The following is a 20,237-nucleotide window of genomic DNA, read 5'->3' as shown; positions in this document are numbered from 1 at the left end:
GTACAATCTAAAACTAGATTCTATACAATCTAAAACTAGATTCTTTACTTTTAGCTATACGATTTTATGATAGATTATATATATTGCAAAACTAAATCATATTCTCGATTCTTTGCTAGATTCTATACGATCTAAAAGTAGACTCTATGATAGATTATATACAATCTAAAACTAGAATCTATGATAAATGATATCTAATCTAAAACTAGATTCTATGATAAATTATATACAATCTAAAACTAGATTCTATGATAGATTATATATAATCTAAAACTAAAATCTATGATAAATTATATCTAATCTAAAACTAGATTCTATGATAGATTATATATAATCTAAAACTATATTATATGATAAATTAGGTCTAATCTAAAAGTAGATTATATGATAAATTATATATAATCTGAAACTAGATTATATGATGAGTTATATATAATGTAAAATGTATTCTATGATAAATTATGTACAATCTAAAACTAGATTCTATACTTTTAGCGATACGATTTTATGATAGATTATATATATATTGCAAAACTAGATTATATTCTCGATTCTGTGCTAGATTCTATACGATCTAAAAGTAGACTCTATGATAGATTATGTACAATCTAAAACTAGAATCTATGATAAATGATATCTAATCTAAAACTAGATTCTATGATAGATTATATATAATCTTAAAACTAGATTATATGATAAATTATATATAATCTAAAACTTCTATGATGGATTATACATCATCTAAAACTAGATTATATGGTAAATTATATATAATATAAAACTCCATTCTATGATAAATTATGTACAATCTAAAACTAGATTATATGATAAATTATATGCAATCTAAAACTAGATTCTATGATAGATTATATATAATCTAAAACTAGATTCTATGATATATTTTATATAATCTAAAACTACATTCTATAATAAATTCTATACAATCTAAAACTCGATTACATTATAAATTATGTACAATCTAAAACTAGATTCTATGATAGATTATATATAATCTAAAACTAGATTCTATGATATATTTTATATAATCTAAAACTACATTCTATAATAAATGATATACAATCTAAAACTCGATTCCAATATAAATTATGTACAATCTAAAACTAGATTCTATGATGGATTATATATAATCTAAAACTAGACTCTGTGATAGATTATACAATTTAAAGATAGATTCTATAAATGTAAAACTAGATTCTATGATAGATTATACAATTTATTGATACAGTCTATAAATGTAAAGCTAGATTCTATGATAGATTATACAATTTATTGATACAGTCTATAAATGAAAAACTAGATTCTATGATAGATTATACAATTTATTGATACAGTCTATAAATGTAAAGCTAGATTCTATGATAGATTATACGATTTAAAGTTAGATTCTGTCAATTTAAAACTAGATTTTATACAATTTAAAGATAGATTCTCTACTAGTTTGTATTCTGTAAAATCCGCTCTACATTCTAGATTGTAAGAAAAGTCCATTCTGCATGACAATGTGTTGGATTTGATAGTAGTCAGTTTTTGTGTGTGCTCTCCCTCAGTGCGCCTCAACACCTGTGCGTCCGCTCCGTGTCGCAATGGCGGCTCGTGCAGGGAGGAGGGGGGCAGCTACAGGTGCGTGTGTCCCTACAGGTTCACCGGCAGACATTGTGAAGTAGGTGAGTCACGCCCTCCACGCCGCCTCCTCCTCCGCGCTCACTGCAGCAAGGTTCTAACACGTGCTGCGCTCCCGTCCCCCGCAGGCAAGCCCGACCCGTGCTGGTCCGGCCCGTGTGAGAACGGCGGCACCTGCTTCCACTACATCGGCAAGTACAAGTGCGAATGTACCCACCTCTTCAGCGGCAGACACTGCGAGATCAGCAGCGGCACCGCGCACGCAGGTGACCATGACGCCTGCATGGGGGGGGGTTGGGGTGCTTTCAACTTTTCTTACCTAAAGTGCCGACTTTACATACAAGACAGGACTTGATTTGTTCCATTATGGTCCATGAAAATACTTTTTTGCAATTTTATTTTATATTTTTATTTTTTTACTTTTTCATATTTTTAATATTTCTAGAATTAGATTATTATATTTAGCATTTTGTAATTTTTTTTTCCATTTAAAAATGTTTTTATTTTATTTTTTAGCATTTTATCTTTAGTTTTAAAGATAAAATGCTAAAAAATAAAATAAAAACATTTTAATTTTATTTTTTAGCATTGTATCTTTAGTTTTAAAGATAAAATGCTAAAAAATAAAATAAAAAAATGTTTATTTTATTTTTTAGCATTTTATCTTTAGTTTTAAAGATAAAATGCTAAAAAATAAAATAAAAAATGTTTATTTAATTTTTTAGCATTTTATCTTTAGTTTTAAAGATAAAATGCTAAAAAATAAAATAAAAACATTTTTATTTTATTTTTTAGCATTTTATCTTTAGTTTTAAAGATAAAATGCTAAAAAATAAAATAAAAAATGTTTATTTTATTTTTTAGCATTTTATCTTTAGTTTTAAAGATAAAATGCTAAAAAATAAAATAAAAAAAATTTTAAATGGAAAAAAAATTACAAAATGCTAAATATAATAATATAATTCTAGAAATATTAAAAATATGAAAAAGTAAAAAAATAAAAATATAAAATAAAATTGCAAAAAAGTATTTTCATGGACCATAATGGAATTTTTTAGCATTTTATCTTTAGTTTTAAAGATAAAATGCTAAAAAATAAAATAAAAACATTTTTATTTTATTTTTTAGCATTTTATCTTTAGTTGTAAAGATAAAATGCTAAAAAATAAAATAAAAAAATGTTTATTTTATTTTTTAGCATTTTATCTTTAGTTTTAAAGATAAAATGCTAAAAAATAAAATAAAAATGTTTTTAAATGGAATTTTTTTTTACAAAATGCTAAATATAATAATATAATTCTAGAAATATTAAAAATATGAAAAAGTAAAAAAATAAAAATATAAAATAAAATTGCAAAAAAGTATTTCCATGGACCATAATGGAACAAATCAAGTCCTGTCTATTCTGCCTAGCAACAAATGATGTGCCCTCGGATGAAAAAATTTAATAAACTCTTCTGTGCCTTTTTTTACACACATTGATGTCTTGAAAACTAGGAATATATGGACCAAAACTGTATATATGTGTGTGTTTATATATATATATATATATATATATATATATATATATATATATATATATATATATATATATATATATGCTCGTCAGGGGATTTTAGGAAATAAAATCCCCTGATGAGCAGGGAAACCTGCGAAACAGGCTTGTAGGGATGACATAGCCTCTGTGTTTTTTCCTGACCTAACGAATATTCCGCTCTACCCCGGTGTTGAGCACTGTATAACGGATAAATGGTAAATGGGTTGAGGTGGCAACTTGTTTAGGGTGTACCCCATTTGTGAAAATCAAACCGTGGAGGCATGGCAGAGATATTTATAAAACAATCTTGCCTTCCTTCATACTCCTGGGAAACGAGCCCTTTGGTGATTTTTTTTTCCAATTGTGACGTCAACGGTCAATGCTAAAAACTCAAAACATATTTTTTTTAAATAAAAAAAAATCACAAAATGCTAGATATAATAATATAATTCTAGAAATATTAACAACATGAAAAAGTAAAACATTTAAATATTAAATAAAATTGTAAAATAAAATTGTAAAATAAATTGTAAAATAAAATAAATTGTAAAATAAAATTGTAAAATAAATTGTAAAATAAAATAAAATTCTAAAATAAATTGCAAAATAAAATTGTAAAAAAGTATCAATATAGGCCATAAGGTGATTGTAAAAAAGTATCAATATAGGCCGGGGGTCGGCAACCCGCGGCTCTAGAGCCGCATGCGGCTCTTTAGCGCCGCCCTAGTGGCTCTCTGGAGCTTTTTCAAAAATGTATGAAAAATGGAAAAAGATGAGGGGAAAAATACATATTTTTTGTGTTAATATTGTTTCTGTGGGAGGACAAACATGACACAAACCTCCCTAATTGTTATGAAGTACACTGTTTATTAGGGCTGCGAATCTTTGGCTGTCCCACGATTCGATTCAATATCGATTCTTAGGGTCACGATTCCATACAAAATCGATATTTTTTTCGATTCAACGCGATTCTCGATTCAAAAACGATATTTTCCCGATTCAAAAGGATTGTCTATTCATTCAATGCATAGATTTCAGCAGGATCTACCCCAGTCTGCTGACATGCAAGCAGAGTAGTAGATTTTTGTAAAAAGCTTTTATAATTGTAAAGGACAATGTTTTATCAACTGATTGCAATAATGTACATTTGTTTGAACTATTAAATGAACCAAAAATTACTTATTTTATCTTTGTGAAAATATTGGACACAGTGTGTTGTCAAGCTTATGAGATGCGATGCAAGTGTAAGCCACTGTGACACTATTGTTCTTTTTTTTTTAAATTATAAATGTCTAATGATAATGTCAATGAGGGATTTTTAATCACTGCTATGTTGAAATGGTAACTAATGTTGATACTGTTGTTGATAATATTCATTTTTGTTTCACTGCTTTTGGTTTGTTCTGTGTGGTAGTTTGTGTCTCCTCTCAATTGCTCTGTTTATTGCAGTTCTGAGTGTTGCTGGGTGGGGTTTGGTTTTGGAATTGGATTGCATTGTCATGGTATTGCTGTGTATTGTTTTGTTGGATTGATTAATTAAAAAAAAAAAAAAAAAAATTAAATTTATTAAAAAAAAAAAATTTAAATCGATTTTTTAAAAATGAGAATCGATTCTGAATCGCACAACGTGAGAATCGCGATTCGAATTCGAATTGACTTTTTCCCACAGCCCTACTGTTTATATTAAACATGCTTCACTGATTCGAGTATTTGGCGAGCGCCGTTTTGTCCTACTAATTTTGGCGGTCCTTGAACTCACCTTAGTTGGTTTACTTTCTAGGACGTGTTTTATGCCACTTCTTTTTCTGTCTCATTTTGTCCACCAAACTTTTAACGTCGTGCGTGAATGCACAAAGGTGAGTTTTGTTGATGTTATTGACTTGTGTGGAGTGCTAATCAGACATATTTGGTCACTGCATGACTGCAAGCTAATCGATGCTAACATGCTATTTAGCCTAGCTGTATGTACATATTGCATCATTATGCCTCATTTGTAGCTATATTTGAGCTCATTTAGTTTCCTTTAAGTCCTCTTATTTTAATTTATATCTCATGACACACTCCAATATGGCTCTTTCAACATTTTGGGTTGCCGAACCCCTGATATAGGCCAAAAGGTGAACCAGGAAAAAGTGGCTAGAAAGTGATTTTCTTTCCCGCGTCTGGGCACTACTCTTTTTTTTTTTGCATAGACAATGCCATTGTGGACATTAGATTAAAAGTTCTATGCAAAATATCCTGCTGTTTGTTTTTTTTAGAGCCATAAATGTATAAAAATAGGAATTACCAAAAAAACAAAAATCTTATGCAGCTGTTTTTTCTTGTAAATGTATTTACATTCATTCTGGAAACAGAATCTCTCTCACAAATTGACATTAATACATATATAGCACATATTTGAGACAAGTATTTTAGCATTGGTATACTTTAATTGGAATTGAAACCAGGAAACATACAAAAAAATATGAAAAATAAGTGAATAGCAACCTGTACAATTGAACATACACATGGTACATTTTGCTAAACAATGATGTTTTATGCATAAAAAATGTCAGTAGATACTGTGTTATAAGAGGAAGTAAAAAATTAAATAAAATTAAGAACACGTTGGCCCAAAATGGCTGACATCAATCAAAATAGTAATACAACAAAAACTGCATTACAGTTTAGAATGTGTACACAATATAGTACAAAACAATATTTACATGAACAAAACAATGTGTTGATGTACAGTGGCTGTTCTTCTTTCTGACGCCGCCGGTTTTACGCCCAAAACGACCATAATGGAACAAATCAAGTCCTGTCTATTCTGCCTAGCAACAAATGATAATAATAGCTAATAATAATAATAACTGCTATAGCGGCCGCAACATTAATGCTGCCACAACGATGACTCTTGCTGACCTACTGCCTTCGGTAATAGCACCATTCCCAAATTATGTCGGCTCTATTGATAAACTCACTAACAACTTTGACGATGCCTTGCGCGAAATTATTGATAGTATAGCACCGCTAAAGCAAAAAAGGGCCCCTAAAAGGCGCACCCCATGGTTTACAGAAGAAATTAGAGCTCATAAATTATCATGTAGAAAACTGGAACGCAAATGGCGCGCGACTAAACTTGAGGTTTTCCATCAAGCATGGAGTGATAGTTTAATAACTTATAAACGCATGCTTACCTTAGCTAAAGCTAAATACTACTCAAATCTCATCCGCCTCAACAAAAACGATCCTAAATTTCTGTTTAGTACAGTAGCATCGCTAACCCAACAAGGGACTCCTCCCAGTAGCTCCACCCACTCGGCAGATGATTTTATGAATTTCTTTAATAAGAAAATTGAACTCATTAGAAAGGAGATTAAAGACAACGCATCCCAGCTACAACTGGGCTCTATTAACACAAATACGACTGTATATACGACGGACACTGCCCTCCAAAATAGTCTCTCTATTTTTGATGAAATAACATTAGAGGAATTATTACAGCGTGTAAGTGGGATAAAACAAACAACATGTTTACTTGACCCACTTCCTGGGAAACTTATCAAGGAACTGTTTGTATTATTAGGTCCATCAGTGTTAAATATTATAAACTTATCACTTTCCTCCGGCACTGTTCCCCTAGCATTCAAAAAAGCGGTTATTCATCCTCTGCTCAAAAGACCTAACCTCGATCCTGACCTCATGGTAAACTACCGACCGGTCTCCCACCTTCCGTTTATTTCCAAAATTCTCGAAAAAACTGTTGCACAGCAGCTAAATGAACACTTAGTGACTAACAATCTCTGTGAACCTTTTCAATCCGGTTTCAGGGCAAATCACTCTACGGAGACAGCCCTCGCAAAAATGACTAATGATCTATTGCTAACGATGGATTCTGATGCGTCATCTATGCTGCTGCTTCTTGATCTTAGCGCCGCTTTCGATACCGTCGATCATAATATTTTATTAGAGCGTATCAAAACACGTATTGGTATGTCAGACTTAGCCTTGTCTTGGTTTAACTCTTATCTTACTGACAGGATGCAGTGCGTCTCCCATAACAATGTGACCTCGGACTATGTCAAGGTAACGTGCGGAGTTCCCCAGGGTTCGGTTCTTGGCCCTGCACTCTTTAGTATTTACATGCTGCCGCTGGGTGACATCATACGCAAGTACGGTGTTAGCTTTCACTGTTATGCTGATGACACTCAACTCTACATGCCCCTAAAGCTGACCAACACGCCGGACTGTAGTCAGCTGGAGGCGTGTCTTAATGAAATTAAACAATGGATGTCCGCTAACTTTTTGCAACTCAACGCTAAGAAAACGGAAATGCTGATTATCGGTCCTGCTAGACACCAACATCTATTTAATAATACCACCTTAACATTTGACAACCAAACAATTAAACAAGGAGACTCGGTAAAGAATCTGGGTATTATCTTCGACCCAACTCTCTCGTTTGAGTCACACATTAAGAGTGTTACTAAAACGGCCTTCTTTCATCTCCGTAATATCGCTAAAATTCGTTCCATCTTGTCCACTAGCGACGCTGAGATCATTATTCATGCGTTCGTTACGTCTCGTCTCGATTACTGTAACGTATTATTTTCGGGCCTCCCTATGTCTAGCATTAAAAGATTACAGTTGGTACAAAATGCGGCTGCAAGGCTTTTGACAAAAACAAGAAAGTTTGATCATATTACGCCTATACTGGCTCACCTGCACTGGCTTCCTGTGCACTTAAGATGCGACTTTAAGGTTTTACTACTTACGTATAAAATATTACACGGTTTAGCTCCAGCCTATCTCGCCGATTGTATTGTACCATATGTCCCGGCAAGAAATCTGCGTTCAAAGAACTCCGGCTTATTAGTGATTCCCAGAGCCAAAAAAAAGTCTGCGGGCTATAGAGCGTTTTCTATTCGGGCTCCAGTACTCTGGAATGCCCTCCCGGTAACAGTTAGAGATGCTACCTCAGTAGAAGCATTTAAGTCCCATCTTAAAACTCATTTGTATAATCTAGCCTTTAAATAGACCCCCCCTTTTTTTAGACCAGTTGATCTGCCGTTTCTTTTCTTCTCTCCTCTTCTCCCCTGTCCCTTGCGAGGGGGAGTTGCATAGGTCCGGTGGCCATGGATGAAGTGCTGGCTGTCCAGAGCCGGGACCCCGGGTGGACCACTAGCCTGTGCATCGGTTGGGGACATCTCTGCGCTGCTGACCCGTCTCCGCTCGGGATGGTTTCCTGTTGGCCCCGCTGTGGACTGGACTCCCGCTGATGTGTTGGATCCACTGTGGACTGGACTTTCACAATGTTATGTCAGACCCACTCGACATCCGTTGCTTTCGGTCTCCCCTAGAGGGGGGGGGTTACCCACATATGCGGTCCTCTCCAAGGTTTCTCATAGTCATTCACCGACGTCCCACTGGGGTGAGTTTTTCCTTGCCCGTATGTGGGCTCTGTACCGAGGATGTCGTTGTGGCTTGTACAGCCCTTTGAGACACTTGTGATTTAGGGCTATATAAATAAACATTGATTGATTGATGATGTGCCCTCGGATTTAAAAAAAAAGAATAAACTCTCCTGTGCCTTTTTTTACACGCAATGATGTCTTGAAAAGTAGGAATATATGGACCAAAAAAATGTACAGTATATATGTGTGTTTATATATATGTATATATACACGCCTACTTCTCCCTTTCAGAGGTGGGCTGTGGGACACCTCCGCAGGTGAAGCACGCCGAGGTCCACTTCTCCTCCACCACGTCCGGCTCGGTGGCGGTTTACATGTGCCAGGCGGGCTTTGTGGCCGTGCCCAGAGCCACTCACAGCATCTGTGGAGTCCAAGGAGACTGGAGTCAGCCACCCGTCTGTGAGGGTGAGCACACACACACACACACACACACACACACTATCCAGTGATGACAAAGACTGTTGAGTACTTTGTCGCCGTAGAGATGAACGAGTGTGTGTCACAGCCGTGCGTGAATGGCGGCACGTGTCATGACCTGGAGGCGTCTTACCTGTGTGAGTGTGAGGACGGCTTCAGAGGCACACAATGTCAGACAGGTGAGCTTCTAGAGCAGGGGTCACCAACCTTTTTGAAACCAAGAGCTACTTCTTGGGTACTGATTAATGCGAAGGGCTACCAGTTTGATACACACTTCAATAAATTGCCAGAAATAGCCAATTTGCTCAATTTACCTTTAACTCTATGTTATTATTAATAATTAATTATATTTTCACTTAATTGAACGGTTTAAAAGAGGAGAAAACACGAAAAAAATTACAATTCAATTTTGAAACATAGTTTATCTTCAATTTTGACTCTTTAAAATTCAAAATTCAACCGAAAAAAAGAAGAGAAAAACTAGCTAATTCGAATCTTTTTGAAAAAATTAAAAAAAAAGAATTTATGGAACATCATTAGTAATTTTTCCTCATTAAGATTAATTTTAGAATTAAGGTTAGGTTAAAATCCAATCTACACTTTGTTAGAATATATAACAAATTGGACCAAGCTATATTTCTAAAAAAGACAAATCATTATTTCTTCTAGATTTTCCAGAACAAAAATTTTAAAAGAAATTCAAAAGACTTTGAAATAAGATTAAAATTTGATTCTACAGATTTTCTAGATTTGCCAGAATATTTTTTTTGAATTTTAATCATAATAAGTTTGAAGAAATATTTCACAAATATTCTTTGTCGAAAAAACAGAAGCTAAAATGAAGAATTAAATTAAAATGTATTTATTATTCTTTACAATAATAAATAAAAAAAATTACTTGAACATTGTCAGAATTGTCAGGAAAGAAGAGGAAGGAATTTAAAAGGTAAAAAAGGTATATGTGTTTAAAAATCCTAAAATCATTTTTAAGGTTGTATTTTTTTTCTAAAATTGTCTTTCTGAAAGTTATAAGAAGCAAAGTAAAACAAATAATGAATTTATTTAAACAAGTGAAGACCAAGTCTTTAAAATATTTTCTTGGATTTTCAAATTCTATTTGAGTTTTGTCTCTCTTAGAATTAAAAATGTCGGGCAAAGCGAGACCAGCTTGCTAGTAAATAAATAAAATTTAAAAAATAGAGGCAGCTCACTGGTAAGTGCTGCTATTTGAGCTATTTTTAGAACAGGCCAGCGGGCTACTCATCTGGTCCTTACGGGCTACCTGGTGCCCGCGGGCACCGCGTTGGTGACCCCTGTTCTAGACACTTCATAGCTCACCTGACGATGACAGCAGAGGTATGAACGAATCGAGTCTTTTGAACAGCTCTTTAATGTGGACGATAAGAACCGATTCCCACTTGTGAGCCGTTTGTTTGGGAGCCGTTTTTATGCACATGCAAATGTAACATTGGCATGGACTACGTGCCGACTAGAAAATGAGTCAGAGTAAAGGAAATTTAGCAGCATTGAACTTTTTTTCAATAAATAAAAAAATATGATTTTACATATTAAAAATATATTGCGCAAGGTCTCCATGGACTAAAGAAAGGTTCCCTCTGCCCTCCTCCAGACGTGGACGAGTGCGTGTCAGACCCCTGCAAGAACGGTGGAACGTGTGAGAACCTGCTGGGCTCCTACTTGTGTTACTGTCCGCCGGGCATCAGAGGACACAACTGCCAGAAAGGTGCAGCTATTTATAATTCATACAGAGGGTGGACAGTCAGTCAGGCAACAGAGTGTCCGTCTTTGTTGACAAAACTTGACAAAGTCATTGAGATCCATTGAAGAAGATCAAAGTTTACATTTGAAAAGGTCGTATGAATTGTTGACATAGTAATGTAGCGTGTGTATGCACAATACAACAGCTTCTTCTTCTATGGACTATAATGCACGGATGAAACGTCACAAACATTTCAGACAGTGTGAAGTTGTGATGCTTAAACAGCTGTTGGTGTGTTGTTGTTGTTGTGTGTACTTGTGGGGGGAGCGTGACAGTTTGTCATTTGTGTTTACATTACATCAAAATGTATTTTCTATTAGATGGTCATATTGGTAGTTTGTTTTATTATGTGTGGTGTACACTGTATGGGAGTTTAACTTATCACTTTATTATGTGTGGTGTACACTGCATGGTAGTTTATTTTATTATTTGTGGTGTACACTGTATGGTAGTTTATTTTATCACTTTATTATGTGTGGTGTACACTGCATGGTAGTTTATTTTATTATGTGTGGTGTACACTGTATGGTAGTTTAATTTATCACTTTATTATGTGTGGTGTACACTGCATGGTAGTTTATTTTATTATTTGTGGTGTACACTGCATGGTAGTTTATTTTATAATGTGTGGTGTACACTGCATGGTAGTTTATTTTATTATGTGTGGTGTACACTGTATGGGAGTTTAATTTATCACTTTATTATGTGTGGTGTACACTGCATGGTAGTTTATTTTATTATTTGTGGTGTACACTGCACGGTAGTTTATTTTATCACTTTATTATGTGTGGTGTCCATGGAAGTTTATTTTATCATTTTAAAATGTGTGGTGTACACTGCATGGTAGTTTATTTTATTATGTGTGGTGTACGCTGCATGGTCGTTTATTTTATTATGTGTGGTGTACGCGGCATGGTAGTTTATTTTATTATGTGTGGTGCACGCTGCATGGTAGTTTATTTTATTATGTGTGGTGTACGCTGCATGGTAGTTTGTTGTATAATGTGTGGTGTACATTGCATGGTAGTTTATTTTATCATGTGTGGTGTACACTGCATGGTAGTTTATTTTATCACTTTATTATGTGTGGTGTACACTGCATGGTAGTTTATTTTATTATGTGTGGTGTACGCTGCATGGTAGTTTATTTTATTATGTGCGGTGTACGCTGCATGGTAGTTTATTTTATTATGTGTGGTGCACGCTGCATGGTAGTTTATTTTATTATGTGTGGTGTACGCTGCATGGTAGTTTATTGTATAATGTGTGGTGTACACTGCATGGTAGTTTATTTTATCATGTGTGGTGTACACTGCATGGTAGTTTATTTTATCACTTTATTATGTGTGGTGTACCCTGCATGGTAGTTTATTTTATCACTTTATTATGTGTGGTGTCCATGGAAGTTTATTTTATCATTTTAATATGTGTGGTGTACGCTGCATTGTAGTTTATTTTATTATGTGTGGTGTACGCTGCATGGTAGTTTATTTTATTATGTGTGGTGTATACTGCATGGTAGTTTATTTTATTATGTGTGGTGTACGCTGCATGGTAGTTTATTTTATCATGTGTGGTGTACACTGCATGGAAGTTTAATTTATCACTTTATTATGTGTGGTGTACACTGCATGGTAGTTTATTTTATCATGTGTGGTGTACACTGCATGGTAGTTTATTTTATTATGTGTGGTGTACACTGCATGGTAGTTTATTTTATCACTTTATTATGTGTGGTGTACACGGCATGATAGTTTATTTTATCACTTTATTATGTGTGGTGTCCATGGAAGTTTATTTTATCATTTTAATATGTGTGGTGTACGCTGCATGGTAGTTTATTTTATTATGTGTGGTGTACGCTGCATGGTAGTTTATTTTATTATGTGTGGTGTACACTGCATGGTAGTTTATTTTATTATGTGTGGTGTGCGCTGCATGGTAGTTTATTTTATTATGTGTAGGGCTGCAACTAACGATTAATTTGATAATCGATTAATCTGTCGATTATTACTTCGATTAATCGATTAATAATCGGATAAAAGAGACAAACTACATTTCTATCCTTTCCAGTATTTTATTGAAAAAGCCCAGCATACTGGCACCATGTTGTGGACATTGGGGGTGCAGCATACACCAATAATAACACAGAAATGCATGGCAGCTCCCGCCATCAGTGTGTGAATGTGTGTGTGAATGTGTGTGTGAATGGGTGAATGTGGAAATAGTGTCAAAGCGCTTTGAGTACCTTGAAGGTAGAAAAGCGCTATACAAGTATAACCCATTTATCATTGTTATAAATGTAACTCATCAGAACTGAATCAGATATTGTACACGTTTCTGTTGTGAATAATAAAGGATTCATTTTAGGCTGCCTCTGAATAATAGCATGAAATATTCCAGCACCTTCATAACGTTTAGTTATACTAAAGCGTCACTCAAATGTAAATATATTTATATAGCTTTATTGGGCCCGGCTACATTGATCCATTATGAAACCAACCTGAGATATTTCTGTCCGTTACGTTTATTTCCAAATTGGTAACCGTGCGTTTTCTCTCTCAAAACGGAGTCAAATGTGCCGGAGACACATTATCAGCCCCGCGTTGCAACAAAGGCATAACTTTAACGTTACTCACAAAAAAGCTGAACTCGTGAATGCTTGTTGCCACTATGGACTTAAAAAGTTACGTACTGTGAGTTCCTCCCTTCATCCATGGCTCCAACATCTTTGTTCTTCAGGTGCTCCTGAAGCAATGTTGTACCTCCGTGCCATTTTGCAGGAAACGCTCTTCTTTGAAGTCTTTAAAGTGAAGTGTTCCCACACTTTTGACGACTTAGGTCGTACACTTTTCTCCATTGAAGCAATAACCTCAAGATGTTTCTCCGCTAAACTATCGGGAGTGTTTTCCTGCACCATTTTTAGAATGTTTCCAGCAAAGGAGACGCCGTGGTCACGTGAGCTGCACATGACACATCATTGGCTAGCTTACGCCACCTCATGAGACGTAGCCTCAGCGCTGCCCTGGCACTGTTTTGTACTGTTTTTTGTACTTATTTTGATTATTGTTTCTCAGCTGTTTGTAAATGTTGCAGTTTATAAATAAATGTTTATAAAACAAAAAAATAACCAAAAAAAAAAGACTCCGCGCATGCGCATAGCATTGTTCCAACGAATCGATGACTAAATTAATCGCCAACTATTTTGGTAATCGATTTTAATCGATTTTAATCGATTTAATCGATTAGTTGTTGCAGCCCTAATTATGAGTGGTGTACACTGCATGGTAGTTTATTTTATTATGTGTGGTGTACACTGTATGGACGTTTAATTTATCACTTTATTATGTGTGGTGTACATTGCATGGTAGTTTATTTTATTATGTGTGGTGTACACTGCATGGTAGTTTATTTTATCACTTTATTATGTGTGGTGTACACGGCATGATAGTTTATTTTATCACTTTATTATGTGTGGTGTCCATGGAAGTTTATTTTATCATTTTAATATGTGTGGTGTACACTGCATGGTAGTTTATTTTATTATGTGTGGTGTACACTGCATGGTAGTTTATTTTATTATGTGTGGTGTACACTGCATGGTAGTTTATTTTATTATGTGTGGTGTACACTATATGGGAGTTTAATTTATCACTTTATTATGTGTGGTGTTCACTGCATGGTAGTTTATTTTATTATGTGTGGTGTACACTGCATGGTAGTTTATTTTATCACTTTATTATGTGTGGTGTACACGGCATGATAGTTTATTTTATCACTTTATTATGTGTGGTGTCCATGGAAGTTTATTTTATCATTTTAATATGTGTGGTGTACACTGCATGGTAGTTTATTTTATTATGTGTGGTGTACACTGCATGGTAGTTTATTTTATTATGTGTGGTGTACACTATATGGAAGTTTAATTTATCACTTTATTATGTGTGGTGTTCACTGCATGGTAGTTTATTTTATTATGTGTGGTGTACACCGCATGGTAGTTTATTTTATCACTTTATTATGTGTGGTGTACGCTGCATGGTAGTTTATTTTATCATGTGTGGTGTACACCGCATGGTAGTTTATTTTATCACTTTATTATGTGTGGTGTACACTGCATGGTAGTTTATTTTATCACTTTATTATGTGTGGTGTACACTGCATGGTAGTTTATTTTATTATGTGTGGTGTACACTATATGGAAGTTTAATTTATCACTTTATTTTGTGTGGTGTTCACTGCATGATAGTTTATTTTATTATGTGTGGTGTACACTATATGGAAGTTTAATTTATCACTTTATTATGTGTGGTGTTCACTGCTTGGTAGTTTATTTTATTATGTGTGGTGTACACTGCATGGTAGTTTATTTTATCACTTTATTATGTGTGGTGTACACTGCATGGTAGTTTATTTTATTATGTGTGGTGTACACTATATGGAAGTTTAATTTATCACTTTATTATGTGTGGTGTTCACTGCATGGTAGTTTATTTTATTATGTGTGGTGTACACGGCATGGTGGTTTATTTTATCACTTTATTATGTGTGGTGTACACTGCATGGTAGTTTATTTTATTATGTGTGGTGTACACTGCATGGTAGTTTATTTTATTATGTGTGGTGTACACGGCATGGTAGTTTATTTTTATAGCAAGCACCCGTTCACTGTTGCTTTGCAGCATGTTCGCCATCTTAGAAGTACTCTACCTTTTCCTATGTTATCATGCTAACATTAGCATGCTAACGTTTTATGCTAGCAATTTGTTTAAAATGTATTCGTTTGGACCTGAAAATCATGGCTTTTGATACTTAACGCCATCATAGAAGCATGCTAACTTCTCTTACGTTAGCATGCGTACATTAGCATGCCAACGTTGTATGCTAGCATTTTGTTTATATTGGTATAAACCGAAAAATCATGGCTTTTGATACTTAACGCCATCATAGAAGCATGCTAACTTCTCTTATGTTAGCATGCTTACCTTAGTATGCTAACAGTGTATGCTAGCATTTTGTCTATATTTATTGGTTTAAACCAAAAAATCATTGATTTTGATACTTGGCGCCTCTTGAAAATATGCTGACTGTCCTAATGCTATAATGCTAACATTAGCATGCTAACGTTTTTAGCTTCGAGTTTGGCTGCGTGGCTCATTTGCATATGTCGACTGTGGCGTGTTCCCTAATTAAGGGGCCATTTTTCACTATTATTATTACATTATTGTTGACTTGTTGTGCTGAGCAGCCAGGACCAACATGTGTGCTACTTTTCCCAACTGTGGTCGCTTGTGTGCAGAGCAGGACCGCTGCGAGTCCAACCCCTGCCTAAACGGAGGTGTGTGTCGGGGCTCCAGGGGGTCCTACGTGTGCGCCTGCAAGGACGGCTTCTTCGGGGACCGCTGCCAAATGTGTGAGTTGCAAGTTCAGCGGGGTTCACAAGTCCTTGGGAGGAACTGCGCTTCAGGAGCAAGTCTTTGCCTGTGCCGCCCCCTAGTGGACGACCCCTGCGTGCTGCATCCCTGCGGGAGCCGAGGCGAGTGCCGGAGCGACAGGAGAGGGAACTACAATTGTGTTTGCAGAGCAGGACACACGGGAAAAGACTGTGAGAAAGGTCAGCTGACTTCACACAAAACAAAGGCCAACGAATTGAGTTTATTGAACATTCCATTTTTTTTTTTTTATGGAATATTTCCTGATTATCCAAATACAATATAAATAATATATAAATCAATAAAAACATTTAGGCTTTTAAAAAAAAAAAAATATATATATATATATATTTTTTTTTTTTTAAGTTAATGTATATACAAATGTACAATATAAGCAATAAATTATGGCTAATATAATTATTTTTGGCAGTCAATTTATTATGATTTAGTATTTATTATCATATACTTTACATTACAATGAGGGAGAAATTTGTCTTTTTATGCAACCAAACAAAAAATGAATCTGTAACCAAAAATTCTAACAAAAAAAAAAAAGTTTTGGTTGCCGATCATGTTTTTGGTTGCAAAAAAATATTTTGGGTTCCTTTTTGGTTACAAACTTCAATCTTGTGGGCTGGGTCTCCGGAACATTATGACACACCCCTTTTTGATTGCTCAGTCTCAGATGATGGCGTGACATAAGGGTGGGGCTTCTACCAAATACGGGCGACTTTCAAAAATATGATTTTGCAACCACGAAAAAATTATTTTGCAACTAGAATAAATGATTGGCAACCACATAAGTGGTTGTGCGACCCAAAAAAATTAATGGCAGCCAGAAAAATGATTGTGCAACCCAAAAAAATGTTTGGCAACCACAAATATGATTTTGCAACCCCAAAAATGATTGGCAACCACAAACATGAATTTTTGCAACCCCAAAAAATTATTTTGCAACCCCAAAAATTATACTGCAACCACAAAAATTATTTTACAACCCAAAAAATTATTTTCAACCGCAAAAATTATTTGCAACCAAAAAATTATTTTACAACCCAAAAAATGCAGCTGAGATAGGCTCCAGCACCCCACGCAACGCCGAGAGGGACAAGCGGTATAAAATGGATGGATGGATGAAAATTATTTTGCAACACAAAAAATGATTGGCAACCACAAATGTGATTTTGCAACGTCAAAAATTATTGGCAACCACAAAAATGAATTTGCAACCCAAAAAATAAATGGCAGCCGCCAGAAAAATGATTTGCAACCACAAAAATAATTGTGCAACCCAAAAAAAATGTTTTCAACCTAACCAACAATTTTGCAACCATAAAAATGTTTGGCAACCATAAAAAAGTTTGGCAACCACAAATATGATTTTTGAACCCCAAAAATTATTGACAACCACAAAAATCAATTTGCAACCCAAAAAAATATTTTGCAACCACACAAATGATTTGCAACCAAAAAATGATTTTACAACCACAAAAATTATTTGCAACCACAACAATTATTTTGCAACCAAAACAAATGATTGGCATCCACAAAAATGATTGTGCAACCCAAAAAATGATTTGCAACCAAAAAAATTATTTTGCAACCATAACAGTGATTGACAGCCAGAAAAATGATTTGCAACCACAAAAACTATTTTGCAACCCAAAAAAAATGATTGGCAACCACAACAATTATTTGGCAACCCCAAAAAAGATTTTGCAACCACAATAGTTATTATGCAACCAAATTAATGATTTGCAACCACAAAAATGATTTGCGACCAAAAAATTATTTTATAACCCAAAAAATTATTTTGAGACCAAAATACATGATTGGCAACAACAACAATGATTGGCAACCAGAAAAATTATTTTGCCAAAAAAACCAATAAAACCCTCTGCGAATATTTCTGTAATTCTTTCGTATTTGGAATGTATGTCTTTAAAAGCTGCCTCTTTGCAGATCTGCTGCCCCCTTCTGGCCTCCACGTGCAGCGCGTCGAGGAGAAGGAGGTGGAGCTGCGCTGGGACGCGCCCGAGGCCTCGCCCAGCCCGCTCAGCGGCTTCGTGGTCACGCACGCGCCTCAGGGCCGCAGCAATCGCAAGGTGGACTTCCTGGACAGGTACCAGTCGTCTCACGTCCTGCGAGGTCTGCTGCCAGGCCTGCTCTACAACATCTCCACCTACTCCATCAAACGCAACACCAACAGCGACGACTTCAGCCAGCCTGCCACCGCACTCATACGCACTCGTGAGTGCTACTTTATAACACGCTGTACTGTGTACTGTGCACTTGTCCAATGTAATACTTGCACATAACACTAAGGAGTTGGCAACACTAGCTATGCTAGCTACATGCTAACACTACATTTTAACATCATACTAGGATAGCAACACTAGCTATGCTAGCTACATGCTAACACTACATTTTAACATCATACTAGGATAGCAACACTAGCTATGTTAGCTACATGCTCAAACAACATTTTAACATCATGCGAGGTTAGCAACACCAGCTATGCTAGCTACATGCTAACACTACATTTTAACATCATGCGAGGTTAACAACAGTAGCTATGCTAGCTACATGCTAACACTACATTTTAACATCATGCTAGGTTAACAACAGTAGCTATGTTAGCTGCATGCTAACACTACATTTTAACGTCATGCGAGGTTAACAACACTAGCTATGTTAGCTACACGCTAACACTACATTTTAACATCATACTAGGTTAGCAACACCAGCAATTGCTAGCTACATGCTAACACTATATTTTAACATCATACTAGGTTAGCAGCACTAGCTATGTTAGCTACATGCTAACACAACATTTTAACATCATGCGAGGTTAGCAACACCAGCTATGCTAGCTACATGCCAACACTTCATTTTAACGTCATCCTAGGTTAACAACAGTAGCTATGTTAGCTACACGCTAACACTAAATTTTAACATTCTAGGTTAGAAACGCTAGCTAAGTTTTACATGCTAACACTACATTTTAACATCATGCTAGGTTAACAACAGTAGGTATGTTAGCTACATGCTAACACAACATTTTAACATCATGCGAGGTTAACAACACCAGCTATGCTAGCTACATGCTAACACTTCATTTTAACGTCATCCTAGGTTAACAACAGTTGCTATGTTAGCTACACGCTAACACTACATTTTAACATTCTAGGTTAGAAACACTAGCTAAGTTTTACATGCTAACACTACATTTTAACATCATGCTAGGTTAACAACAGTATGTATGTTAGCTACATGCTAACACTACATTTTAACATCATGCTAGGTTAACAACACTAGCTATGTTAGCTACATGCTAACACTACATTTTAACATCATGCGAGGTTAGTAACGCCAGCTATGCTAGCTGCATGCTAACACTACATTTTAACGTCATCCTAGGTTAACAACAGTAGCTATGTTAGCTACATGCTAACACTACATTTTAACATTCTAGGTTAGAAACACTAGCTAAGTTTTACATGCTAACACTACATTTTAACATCATGCTAGGTTAACAACAGTAGGTATGTTAGCTGCATGCTAACACTACATTTTAACATCATGCTAGGTTAACAACAGTAGGTATGTTAGCTGCATGCTAACACTACATTTTAACATCATGCTAGGTTAACAGTATGTATGTTAGCTACATGCTAACACAACATTTTAACATCATGCGAGGTTAACAACACTAGCTATGTTAGCTACATGCTAACACTACATTTTAACATCATGCGAGGTTAGTAACGCCAGCTATGCTAGCTGCATGCTAACACTACATTTTAACGTCATGCGAGGTTAGCATATTGACTAAAGAAAAACGTGATGGCAGAGTTTTTAGGATGTGTAGTGAAGCCTGAATGATGAAAAGACAACTTTAATGGTGAACTCTACTTTCAGAAGTGAGGGGATGAAATATTGTTGTGACTGTCATGACAAACACACAACAATAT

The 20,237-nt window shown here is 35.2% G+C and overlaps 1 protein-coding gene across 1 annotated transcript in view; it reads left to right on the top strand.

Annotated features, from left to right (window-relative positions):
- The window catches only part of LOC133644687 (sushi, nidogen and EGF-like domain-containing protein 1), a 121,804-nt gene that overhangs the window by 74,253 nt on the left and 27,314 nt on the right, over positions 1 to 20,237 (top strand). Inside the window, exons 13-20 of the mRNA XM_062039378.1 lie at positions 1,569 to 1,685; positions 1,770 to 1,907; positions 8,866 to 9,039; positions 9,117 to 9,230; positions 10,682 to 10,795; positions 16,131 to 16,244; positions 16,329 to 16,445; positions 18,226 to 18,513. Of these exons, the coding sequence (XP_061895362.1) occupies positions 1,569 to 1,685; positions 1,770 to 1,907; positions 8,866 to 9,039; positions 9,117 to 9,230; positions 10,682 to 10,795; positions 16,131 to 16,244; positions 16,329 to 16,445; positions 18,226 to 18,513 (1,176 nt within the window). The remainder of the gene's footprint in view (positions 1 to 1,568; positions 1,686 to 1,769; positions 1,908 to 8,865; positions 9,040 to 9,116; positions 9,231 to 10,681; positions 10,796 to 16,130; positions 16,245 to 16,328; positions 16,446 to 18,225; positions 18,514 to 20,237) is intronic.

This window comes from Entelurus aequoreus, linkage group LG27 (genome assembly GCF_033978785.1).
Source record: "Entelurus aequoreus isolate RoL-2023_Sb linkage group LG27, RoL_Eaeq_v1.1, whole genome shotgun sequence".
Lineage (NCBI taxonomy): Eukaryota > Metazoa > Chordata > Actinopteri > Syngnathiformes > Syngnathidae > Entelurus > Entelurus aequoreus.
The sequence above is the reverse complement of the archived record's forward strand: the minus strand, read 5'-3'. Positions and strand labels throughout refer to the sequence as shown.